The 12,500-nt window shown below is 49.2% G+C and overlaps 1 protein-coding gene across 2 annotated transcripts in view; it reads left to right on the forward strand.

The window, feature by feature from the left end:
* LOC126572258 (paired box protein Pax-6) overlaps positions 1 to 12,500 on the forward strand; it is an 18,156-nt gene that overhangs the window by 3,501 nt on the left and 2,155 nt on the right. Inside the window, exons 5-6 of one of the 2 annotated variants that reach the window (XM_050231555.1) lie at positions 5,508 to 5,562; positions 8,107 to 8,262. In XM_050231555.1, coding sequence (XP_050087512.1) covers positions 5,508 to 5,562; positions 8,107 to 8,262 — 211 coding nt within the window. Of the gene's footprint in view, positions 1 to 5,507; positions 5,563 to 8,103; positions 8,263 to 12,500 lie in introns of both variants that reach the window. The other variant, XM_050231472.1, reaches the window with a different exon arrangement.

Raw genomic sequence — 12,500 nt, forward strand, 5'->3', positions numbered from 1 at the left:
ACAGCTCGGCCTCGCGTCGCGAGTGTCGGTGTGTTGATTTATTAGTCTAGACCTCTGAACACTGCACTGCACTGCACCGCGGGCAACTTTCGGCGACGACGACGACGGCGGCAACCCTTTCCTCAGTACCATAGAGGACCGTCTGTGTGCGTGTGCGTGCGTGCGTGCGTGCGTGCGTGTTTCTGTTTTGTCTTTTGTGTTGTTCGCCGGTTTTTCGGTTTCTCGGTTAAATTAAGAACTATCTTTCTTCTTCACCTGCAAACCCGCATCAACCCCCGAAAAAAAAAAAAAAAAACACCACCCCCGTCCCCGGTGTCACCCGCGCGAGACACCACAACAACAGACAGACAGACAGACGGACAGACGGACAGCAGCAGCAGCAGCAGCAGCAGCAACCGATGGATAGCCGCTGGTGATTAGGCGCGCGCGCGAGAGAGAGAGGATCTCCTAACAACGACCATCCCCTATTTCTACGCAACCCCCGAACCCCCGAAAAAGCGCCACTCGCAGCAGCAGCAGCACCAGGAGCAGCAGTAGAAGTAGTGTAGCCGGAACCCGGAACAGCACCCGGAACCGGGACCGGGCCGAATCCGGCCGCTTGACCGGAAACAGTGCCACACAGAAGGGGGGGTGTCCCATCCCCATCCCCATCCCCCCAAACGGGGCTTGTTCTTGTGATTGTGAAGGGGCGGAATGGAACGCTGTTCCTGTCGCTGATTACGTGCGTGCAGCGGTGCACATATGTGTGTGCTAGTCGGGTGCCTGTCCACCACCACCACCACCACCACCACCACCACCACCAGCACCAACCAAGTGTGCAGTTTCCTGATGACAGTTGCTGCGTTTGTTGCGCGGTGAGTGGAGCGCGATCGGCGAGCCGTCCGTCCGTCCGTCCGTCCGTGCGTGCGTGCGTGCGTGCTTGCGAAACCCCAAACCAGCCCAAAGGCCAGGAAGCCTCCGCCACTCGAAACCCTGCGCACCACCACCACCGCAACTAACGGCCGGGCCGGTCCAGGTGGTGGCGGCGGTGCTCCGTGCTCTTCCATCAATCTTGCGGCCACCTATCATCCGACGACGTCGGACGTCGTCATCGTGCAGTGTGTGTGTCGCGTGTGTGCGGTAGGGGGGGGGGGGGGGGGGGGAGGGTGCCCGCTTGTATGTGTCCGTGCCCGTGCCCGTTGCGAGTGTTGTTTTGAGGCGGCGGGGCCTAGGGAGCGGAAGCGGAACGGGGAAAAAACGCGCTAAGGTGAATCCAGCGCACCCTAGCATCCCCTAGCATCCCCTAGCAGCCAGGGGTCACCTACCCAGTGTGTGTGCTGCTGCTGCTACTACAGCTGCCACAACCTACAGCAGCCTTGGATGCTGCCTCCGTTCCGTCCGGATCCGGCTAGCTACGAACCCGTCACCATTGGCCCTCCGATGCACAGGTACCCAGGGCCACCGGGGGTGGTAATGGGGGGTTGATCCCGTTTTGGGGGGGGGGGGTGCAGTGTGAATATGAGGTCCCCTTTAGGGCTTTACGGGTGCCATACAGGAAGGAGCGAGAAGGACTCCTTAACCCTTCAAGCACACAGACACAGACACAGACACAGACACAGACAGACAGACAGACAGACACACGCGCACAGGGGCACCTGCACAGCTGCAGTCCCATCGCGGGTGCATCGCGGATACCCCCCGGGGCGGGGAGGGGCGGGGCGGGGCGGGGCGGGGAATGTGTGCGTGTCCTTGTGTGCGTGTGTGTGTTTGCAGAAGTGTCATGTGGCACCCCCCCCCCCCCACGCCCCGATCTTCACCGACACCCCGAGGCCCCCCGCATGGTGCAGAACAACAAAAAACATTAAGTAATCGGTTGCGCTGGTTGCGATGTGGGCCGTTTTGTGATGTCACCCAACCTCTCCGGGGCCTGGGGGGGGGGGGGGTGGGGAGGTGGGGACTTGTGGCCCAACATCCCCCCCCCCCGCACCCGCTCCATGGAGGTCCTTCGTCCCCATTTGCGTCCCCGCAGCTTTGTCACCCACCCCCCCCCCCCCCCTTCCCCTTGCCTGGTGTGCGGGTGTGCGAGGGTGTGTGTTTACTCGACCTGAAGGGTGGGGGGGGGGGGGAAGGGGTGGAAGGCTGTCAAGCCTGCCTGTGACAATTGCGAGGTTTTCCTGGTTCCCGGTTTTTACGCCCGCGGGCGGGGGGGGGGGGGGCAAGGTGTCTTGTTTCTAGCTTCTGTAACTCCCCCCTTAACCTACCCCAAGCAAACCCCACCGCCCCCCCCCGGCAAGCCCTTGTTTGCCTTTGTCTCTGTCTCGTTGGGCCCACCGTCGAAGCGTGAACGCGCTTGCATCCGTTCTATTTTTGGCGTGTCCGCAACCGCACCGCACCGCACCGCACCGCAACCGTGCCCCGTCGTGCCGCGTTGCAACCACGGCACGATGCAAAACCATGCGAGCCCCTGAATGGGTTGCGGGCCGGGGGGGTGGTGGTGGTACGGGAGAAGGGGGGGATGCCAATTCGTCTTCTTTCACTCGCGGCCTCCACGCTCTAGGCGGTTGGAGGCCGCTGCGATGCGGTGCGGTGCGAGTGTATGTGTTTGTGCAACGCAGCTTCTTCCTTCCGCTGCCGCCCCCTCTCTCTCTCTCTCTCTCTCTCTCGCTCTCTCTGCCACCCAAAATGGGAGAAGGAGGGGGGGGGGGGTCCTTTGTTACTGTCCAGTCCGGGTTCGGTCACCCTCTCCCTCTCTCTCTCTCTCTCTCTCTCTCTCTCCGGAACGGACGACGTTCCATTCCGTGTCGCCGTCTGTTTCACCTCTCACCTCTCAAACCGCTCAATATGGCTGCGCTATAGCGCTGCTACGGGCCAGCCGCTTGCGCACCACCACCGCTCTTTCCCTTCGTTCTCATTGCGACCATCAGGGGCACGGATGCGCGGATTCGCGTGACTATTTTTAACGAGCGCAAACGAACTGCTATTTATATTGCGCGCAAAACGCAGCAGCAGCAGCAGCAGCATAACAACCACAACAGAGCGCCGCTCACCGCGGATGCACCCCGCATGTACACGTCCCAATAGAGAGATAGAGAGAGAGAGAGAGAGAGAGAGAGAGAGAGAGAGAACTTCCTACCTTCCCGTTCCCAGCATCCACCCTCCCAAAACACCCGTGACGGGGGATGATCTCCCGAGAATTATCAATTGCATCATTTACACCGTGTCCAATATATATTCTCATACAAATTCTTTCATTTTTATTTTCTTAATAGGTTGACCATTGTCTATCATCAGAGTCGTTTTTTGTTACGAGAAGCTAATACTAATCAATTAAAAAATAGGTTTCGGAATTACCCCTCCTCCCACCCCCTGTTTTACGAGCTTCAATCGCTTCGAAAGTCCAACACACGTGACATAGAAGACTTTCATAGACATTTCCTTCCATAGTTTTGAGATTGTTGCTTCAAACTGAATAAAATTAGACAATTTTTGTTCGTTTAGGTTCAATAATTATGTAAACAAACGACAAAAGTCCAGTTGGTTAAGATCTGGTGAACTGGCAGGCCATTCGTTCTTCTTTGAAAATCTTGTTAAATTGATCCCGGCACCAGTTTTGAACCAAAATTGCTCCTCCCCCCGAGCGCCTCCATCATGCTAGAACACATAATTTTCGTTCCCCTATAATCTTTCCACGCTAAATTTTACCATTTTCTTCACTAGATATCTTTTATAATACGTTGGGTAAATTTTTTGCGCCTTTTTATTTAAATTAAAAATAAAGGGTAATTTGCAGTGCCGGCCATTACCACCCTAAACGAACACACCACACCAGTCGCATTTTGAAAATCGGTGGATGTTTGTTTGGGTTATCTGCTACACCTTTAATGTTTCTGAACCACAGTCACAGCCGTTTTCGGCACCACAACTTTGCGCTAGAACAAAAAGGGCTTTTCATCAGCGAACACAAGTCGCGGCCCAGCGTGCCGCGATACAAGAAGAGTTGCTGTTTCATTTTTTTTTTGTTTTTTGTTGGTTCGCTTCCGGAAATTCCGTCAACTTTAAATTTTTCATAAACAGTACGTTTTAGCTTCTATTTAAAAAAAAAAAAACAGTTATACGTAGTTTATATCAAAACTTTTCAATCTGTAGCCATTTTTCGTATCGAACGTTAAGGATAGCGTGCGGATACGTTCCCGAACGGTGTTGATCACTTTTTTCAGTACTAGCCGACCGCTTTCGCCCTGATCTTGTTTTTGTAATTTAACGAGGAAGTCTCAGGGTATCTTTTGAGGGTTCGATATACGAAATCACGCTTGATTCCAAGATGCTTCAAGATTTTGAAAAAAAAAAAAGGTCTTGAACGCTCCCTTGTTCAACATCGTTTTTTTATAACACAGACACGTAATTGTTTCGTTGATGTGTTGAAATTAGACCCCAAATATAAAACAGACCAATTCCACAGCCAAAATGTTCACTAAACACTACTTTTACAGAAAACAATATTGATATTTGAACTAGGAATGCACGTGAACATACCAAAAGCCGTCCAGCAAAAAAGACACGGTCTCTCTCTCTCTCTCTCTCTCTCTCTCTCTCTCTCTCTCTCTGTACATCTCTCCAGTGCTCGTGCTGGTAGCGCTCGCTGCGGCCTGCTTGGAAGCTGAGCTGCGTCTTCCAACACATGATGCTTCGGTTGACGCCAAAAATGCACTTGTTGAACACACACAAACACACGCACAATTACGCACCACTTCAAACCACCCCCCTTCCCCCCCCCCCCCCCCCCCTCCTGCCCGCGGTCGCGTGCTCGCGTGCTCGCGAACTCGGCCAATCCGTCTCGGCGCGCTTGCCAAGCTTCGCTTCGGCGGTGGTTTCGTTTGGCCACGGTTTGGCAGCATTCCTACAGGTCTTTCCCCTCCCCCCCCCCTCTCTTTGTCCCACGACCCACCTTCCCAGCCCTGTTTTGATTATCGAGCATCTCGGTGGCGGGGGAATTCCGGCCGGATGACGCTGCCGGTCCCTCTCTCTCTCGCGTCCGCTCTCTCCCTCTGGTATCTGGTGTCTGGCCGGGCGCAGACCTTTGGCAGACCCGCGCGACCGTGGCCGCTGCCAAAGGTCGTGGCGCCGGGTGGGGGGGGGGGGGGGGGGGGGGGGGAGCGCCACCAGCTCATGGACCTCTCTGTGGTGCGAAGTGGCACTCCGCTTGGATGATCATACGCTGGGCTCGGTGCCACCACGTGGTCGTGGCCGGCCGGCACTACGTCATTTTGTAGGAGGAGAGAGAGAGAGAGAGAGAGAGAGGGGGGGGGAGACACTGTAAATAGTTGATTTCAATCTACAGCAACTGCCGGTTGCTGGCGACGATCACTTGTTGGATCGGTGTGGAGTCGCAGTCCGCGGACTGGACTCCGCGAGAAGTCAGGCCTGGGGCGCCGGGGGTTGTAGTCGATTAGACGGGATTAAGCTGAAATGTCCAAATCAATCCACAATTCCTTTAATGCGTTTTTTTTGTTTTTATAATTCCCTTGCAGATCCTCTGCGATGGATTCAAAGGCCACAATAAGCAAGGGCAACTTTCTCTCGCAGGTATGTATTGCATTCAGGAGCTTCACAGCTTCAGCTTCAGGAGAAGCAGCAGCAGTAGCAATCCAGCTGCAGTCTGCAGCAACATCACACAACACTTTGGAGATTTTTAAATTTTTTTTTTTGTTTTTTTTCTGACGTTCGGAAAACGTTTGAACAGTACTAGTAGTGCCCGCAGTAACAGGGCGCACGCTAGGACAAGTTTAATAGACGCGACTGGTCAGTCCATGATGGGTTTGTTTTGTTACTATGAATATGGAAAAAAATCTCATAATTAATATAGGTATTTAAGTTTGTTAAGCCCCATTTGAATTTTACACATTTTTTTTTTCATAAATGCCAACCGTTTTCAAGACTATGGAGCAAAATTTGTGGTAATTGTTCGATGAAAACCGGGGAAAGATATTGATTTTTGAAAATCATCGCTTCATTCGCGGCTCAGTGCGAGGCGGTGTCCCCAAAAATTAAACGTTTTCAAAGTCGGTACCCATCTTACCATAAAAAGTACTGCACCGAAACTTTTCAAATTTTTAACACCTTATCAGGACTTTATTTTCCAGGTCAAGTTTCCACACAATAATGTAGATACTGTTTTTTTTTTTTAAATTATTATCTAAAACCCGTTTCCGCATGCAACATTGTGAAAAGCGTAACCAACTTTCATCTTCAAAATGCTACCACTAATGCTAATTGAGAAGTTGAAAATTCACCAAAAACTCCTTAGGTCCTTACCTGTGTAAACTAATAATCTACCAAAACGAATACCAAATTATATATTTCAAATGCTCCAACGGACCGCTACAATGGGCATCGAAAACAGTATATTTTTACAGACAACCACGGCTAAATTTGACACCATGAACAAAGGTTTATTCAATATTCTATTCATTGATTATCAGTTTATACAGTTAACATCATCAAGTTTTTGTTGAATTTCCAACTTTTCGCTTTTTGACAGCATTTCGATGGTGGCGGATTGATCAATGATCAAACCGGGGTTCGTCGCTTAAACGGACAAGTCTTTCGATTCGGACCGAAAACCGTGCCCGTGCGTAGCTGCGCCGCGGGTCATCAGAAATAGGCAATATTGAATATTCTTTCCATAGATTATCACTTTATCCAGTTAGCTCCTTTCAGTTTTGGTTGAATTTCGAATTGATCGATTTGTTGTAGATGTTTGAAAATGTAAAAGTGATGCTTATTACGATTGTACCAAACAAAAAAAAAAAGTTTTACATAACTATTTCAAAAAAAAAAGTGAAAACTCGACGGCACCAGCCGAACATATTATGTGTTCCTAATTTCTAATCGATCGGTGCAGTAGTGTTTAAGCTACGATGGGTGCTGGCCATGAAAAAACGTTCCCTGTTGGGAAACGTGCCGGTCAATAATACCGGTTTCCGGTTTGGATCCAATGCACACCGTCCTCCAGTTTTATTGTGAGAGTATCACAATGTGACTCTGATGGAGGTGTTTGTTTTCTTAATGGCCAATAAGCGCCTCCATAAGAGCTTTAATCTCCATAATCCTCAATAAGAGGTTTGAAAAGAAACAGAAATGTGTGTTTTTATTTTTTTATTTTATTTTTTTAAATTATTTTATTTCACTACAATGTCTCGTCGTTCAATTCGTTTCTGATCTGAACGAACCATTTATTCTTTTCCTATTCACGGGCTAGTAGCCTGGCCTCCAGGCTAGTTTTGCTGAGATTTCGTCAACTTCGTTGCGTTAAATTTTGTTTACTTTTCTACCGCGTGTATCCGTTGCGCAACGGCTTCAAACTTGTTCTCTCTCTCTCTCTCTCTCTTTCTTGTCTGTTGACAACTTAATAGTAGAACCATCACACCATCGGGATAACAATAACACGCACGTAAGCACGGCTAGCCCCCGGCGGGGGGGGGGGAGGGGGAAACAGGAACCCGGAAACGCTGATCCAAGAAGCAAGAATACGGGATTTAATGTTGCAGCGGAAAGCAAAGCAGTACGAGTGTGTGAGCAGTGTGGTAATTCACTTCACCATTTGCTACCCTGCCCTGTTGTGCACATTGTTAGCTCGTTAGTGTGTTACAATACAACAGCTCTGGTGGACTTTGATTGTTGGCACCATTGTTAGCACCTAATTAGCAGCGATCTGTCCGGGAGCGAGCTCAAACCAATCATCCAGACGCCATTGTGCGCGCGCCAGCCATCACTGCGATCACCAGAGCAGAGGAGCGGTTCCATTTCAGAACCAAATCCGCTTAACCAGGGGAACCACCCGGGCGGCCCCGGATGCCAAGGTGCCGAATCGTCGTGCCGGATTGGATTACCTGCGTTCACTTGCTCGTCGCTGGTGCTGTTGTGTGCCGTGCGCCGTTTTTCCTTCGCTCACTCGTTGCTGGTGCTGCTGCTGCTGCTGCTGGTGCATTTATTGCTTATTCGATTCCTTCGCACTTTGTATTGATTGTGTTTTTCATTGTTTTTTTTTTCTTCTTCTTTTCTTTCAAACGACATCGACTACTGCTGGTACAAAACGGTTTCCCAAACTGCAACGCGTGGGCGCAGCAGGAAGACTTTCATCCGTTCATCGAGGCGCTGCTGCCGTACGTGAAGTCGTTCAGCTACACCTGGTTCAACCTGCAGGCGGCCAAGCGGCGCTACCTGAAGAAGCACGAGAAAAAGATGACGCACAACGAGGAGAACAAGTGCAAGCGCGATTTCCAGGTAGGTCCCCGTGGATCGCAAACAAATGTGCGATGCGATAGAGCTAAACACACCCGCCTAAAAAAAAACCATCAAAGGCCTCTAGATCCAGGGCGCATATGCTGCGCTCGTTCCACAAGGGAGAGAGGGGGAGGAGGGGAGGAAGGGGTGCGTTTTAAAGTTGCGCTGCCGGCCGGGGAAGGCATTCGATGCGATCCGATCCGATGAGAGCTGATAGTCCTAATAGATAGCACTTTGAAACCTGCCTTATGTCTCACTCCATCATGAAGATGATGATGATGATGATGGGGAGGAGGATGATGGTGGTAATGATGTGGATGATAGACACTTTATTTATCCCCTCTTCGCAAGGCAAGCTTCGAGAGCCGAGAGCACAGCTTAACTTCGTTACCCAGCCCCAGGCCTCCGTTTCCAGAGTTCCCCGGGGCCCCTTGGGTCCGCCCGGAGGGTTACGTAGCTCGCATTCTATCCACTCTCTCGCTCTCTCTCTCGCTCTCATCTCTCTCTCTCTCTCCCTCTCTATACATGTGTATCAATGATAGCGGCAATTATTCAATTTACCTCCTTATCGCACCCTCTTTGATATCAGCACCAGAAGCGCTCTTTCGCGGGGGGATGGGGGTGCGGAAAAAGGGGGTGTCAGACTGGTTGCCCGGTCCGGAAACAGGAGGCGTGGGTGCCACCGAAACTCAACCACCACTCGAGTAATACGAAGCCTTATTCCGCCTGCGGTTTCCCCTTTGGGACGGCGTGTGCGCGGCTCATGTTACACACGGCCGAGTTACCGTTTGTGAGGTTACGCGTTTCCCTCCGGACCGAGCTGATCGGTTGCAGTAGTAGCAGCAGTTTCCCGGTTTTTCTCGAATGGTGTTCATCCGGAAAAACTGCGCTCAACATCTCAACAAACTGGGACATTGCGCGTTCCCAATTGAATTAATCCCGGAAGCCCGAACGAGCGGGAACGACCGACGGAGTGGAGCGGGTACTGGTGCGTCTTCTGTTGCATCCTGCTCTATTGCGCACACCCTCGTACACTTCTCCGTGTCTCTCGGTCTCGATTTTCTGTTAATTTTAACACTAAGAACGCTGGTAAGAGAAAGCAACACGGTTCAAGTCGTTGCGATCCGAGCTGCGATATTCGCTTGTGGAAGTCTCCTGGCTGTCCCAATTCCTTATACCTTATCCTTGCAAATTCCCGACCTGCTGCAAAGGGGCACACCGAATTATAGGACTGTTATATCATGAACGATTTTTTGTTTTACATTTTCGACTGTAAATTCGTTATTTTCGGTGGCAAAAGGCTTGTACTTATGGTGGCAAAAAGCTTGTAACGTGAGGAAGCAATTTTGTTGCGCAATAGGAAAACGATTTTCAACGTATCGCTAAAACCGTAAGTTCTGATTGACATCCTCGTCGTATTAATCGTCTAGAATCACCTTCTCAAAGCTCAGGTAGAGAATTTATGGGAATTTTTGGTATAAATTCCCGTTCTGAACGATGTTTCTATTAACAACTATTATTTTACGAGGCAATACAATGAGAAAAATACTCAACATAACTAAAACCATGTGAAATACATGTTAAAAGTTACAAATGAAAAGCCGGGGTATGAGTGGTCCAATATGAATTGATAAACATGTTTCCTTGCCGGTGGACTTTTACTTTTGTCACATTCGTGATCGACCATCTCGCACATGAAGAATTTTCAAAAAGAGACCATCAAACCTATCCAGCTCAAAGCAAGTGATTTGGAAAGAGGAAAGTTAGGGCTTCTAGCCAAAAAAAAAAAAAAACACAATGCTACCTTTGCTACCGAAAATGACGAATTTAAAGGCGAAAAATAGGTGGACCATAGGCGTGGGCTTTTAGTTATGTCGACCACTGTATGCATTAAAAAAAGAGAGACAAATTTTGAAAGGTGATAAAAAATAAACTATGACTAATAATTGAGTTCTATAAATTACACCGTGGAAAGTTATCAGTTTATTCACAAAAAAACATTTGGTATCATTCCGTATAGGATTTCGGCAGTTAGCCGGTTATTTCGACAGTGGCAGCCAAAAATATATTTGCGCACATGTTTTTCAACTCTTTCTGTGCCAATTTTCAATCAATTCCTCCTCCGTTTTTTGCGATAAATTGTTACAGAGTAGATCCTACGTTTGAAGCTAGCCCTGAAATGTTCGATGGCCAGCAGCTGGGAGGCGTTGAAAGGGTTCGCAATCAGTTCGGTACTCTGCCTCTGCTCCTTTTCGTCTAACGATCGCGCCACGAGTCTTTGCGCGCTGTTACGGGATCAGTGGCCGGGGACTTTCGGCTTTCTGACGTCTTTACCCATGTCGGATCAGCATTCTTTGTAGCTTTCTGTCCGTCAGAGTCGTCAGCCGTCCAGAACTCTGATAGAGCCTTCAAATTTTGTCTGATGACTCATCGGTAACTACTATTGATGCTCCATTTTTAGTTTCTGCAGTGCGATGGACAGTTTGCCCACGAAAAATCGGCAAATTTTGTCTCTTTTTTTTTTTTTTTTAAATAGCATACGTTATTAGCGCGCATTAGTTCCTCAGGTTGCAAAGGCCAATGATAACCCTTACCATTGTTGAATCTTTCATGCCCTGAAAGGTGTTGAACCGTGTTGAACCAGTAATTCTCACCGCTGTGGTCCTAAAGTGAGAGAGAGAGAACAAAAACGGGGGTGAAATGGATGATCCTCGCTGCAACAGGACTACGCGATCGCACCGAAGCGATAACGGTGAGCGGTGGCGACCCTTTTCCGCCGTTCTCAGGGGGCTTTAGCACCCTCAGGCTGTGCCACCTGTTGCCAACCAAACCCTACAACCGGCACCAGGATCCGGGAGGCCTTTCATTGTGGAAAATCCATTTAGAGAGAAAAAGGATCTCTCGCTCTCTTCACTCTCTTCTGCAAGGTTAGCCGCCTTTTTGCCATTTTTCCTTTGAAGTGTGTCTAAGTGAAGCGTCAAAGTGGACAAATGGCCAGCGCCACAACCACCACCACCTTCATCATCATCATCATCGTCATCATCGTCATCCGTCATGACCGTAGTGAAAATGTGCACAAACGAACGGGTAGGTGGTGGCGTGGTTGGTGGTTTTCACGCGAAAATGAAGGCCCCTCGCACGCCCAACATGCGCGCTTCCCGGTCCCGGTCCCTATAATTGGCTCCTATTAGCCAGTGACAGCCGGCGGGCTAGTTCAGCCACTGCATCTCCTGCTGGTCTGCTCCCAATAGCCAAATAGTCGTCGAGGGAGGATATAGGAGTCATGGAACAAAAAAAACAGAAGAAGAAGAAGAAGAAGAAGAAGAAGAAGAAGAAGAAGAGGAAGATAGAAAGCAGCAGACGGTGGCGAGGTTGGAAAGCGGGAAAAACCTGCGCGAGCGAACAGCAAGCGTTTATTTTCCAATTACGCCCCGGATCAAATAGAATTTGCATGCTTTTAGCATCGCCATCGGTAGCGAAGGGTGCCGTTTTTGGGGGGGAGAGAGAGAGAGAGAGAGAGAGAGAGAGAGAGAGAGAGAGAGGGACGCTTGTTGTTGTTCTTGTGTACGTAGGCAGGCATCGGGGGCACGGGGCAATGCATGATGTTGGCTCGGAATGAGCGTGTTCGAGCGTTTGCCACAGAATGCCGTCGAGTGCGTAGCAACACCTTTTCAACACGTTTTTCCAATCGAACAATCGCGTGTCTGTCTCGCTCTCTTTTTCTCTCTCTGCGTGTGGGGATGAGCAACACTACGTTACATACAATTTTGTTTTATTGATTTAACTACAAGCAGGATAACTGTTTAAGGTGGGGGACTTTGGTATTTATTTTTGTTTTGTGACACATATTTTTAACATTTTTTCCTGAATGCTGATCCTTTCAAGAGTATTGTGTAAATTTTTTGGATCAATCGAGGAAAAATTGACCAAGTTATAGATTTTTGAAAATCTGCGTTTCATACAAGGAGCCATGCAGGGCTTACTACTTTGAAGAGCGTTTCCTGAACACCAACGTTTTCAACGTCGGTGCTGTAAAAACTACTGTGCCGATTGATTTGAGATTTTTCACACATAATCTGTACACTTTTTGCCAGGTAACCCCGTCGAGATTTTATGAAAATTGTCGATACTTTTTTTTAAACAAATCTTTAAAAATCGTGTTTTTAGTTAAAAACGCAAAACAGCATTACTTTGTCAACTTCCCAATGCTGGCAAAAATCCAAAAATTGGAAATTCAA

Source organism: Anopheles aquasalis, chromosome X (assembly GCF_943734665.1).
Source record: "Anopheles aquasalis chromosome X, idAnoAquaMG_Q_19, whole genome shotgun sequence".
Classification (NCBI taxonomy): Eukaryota; Metazoa; Arthropoda; class Insecta; order Diptera; family Culicidae; genus Anopheles; species Anopheles aquasalis.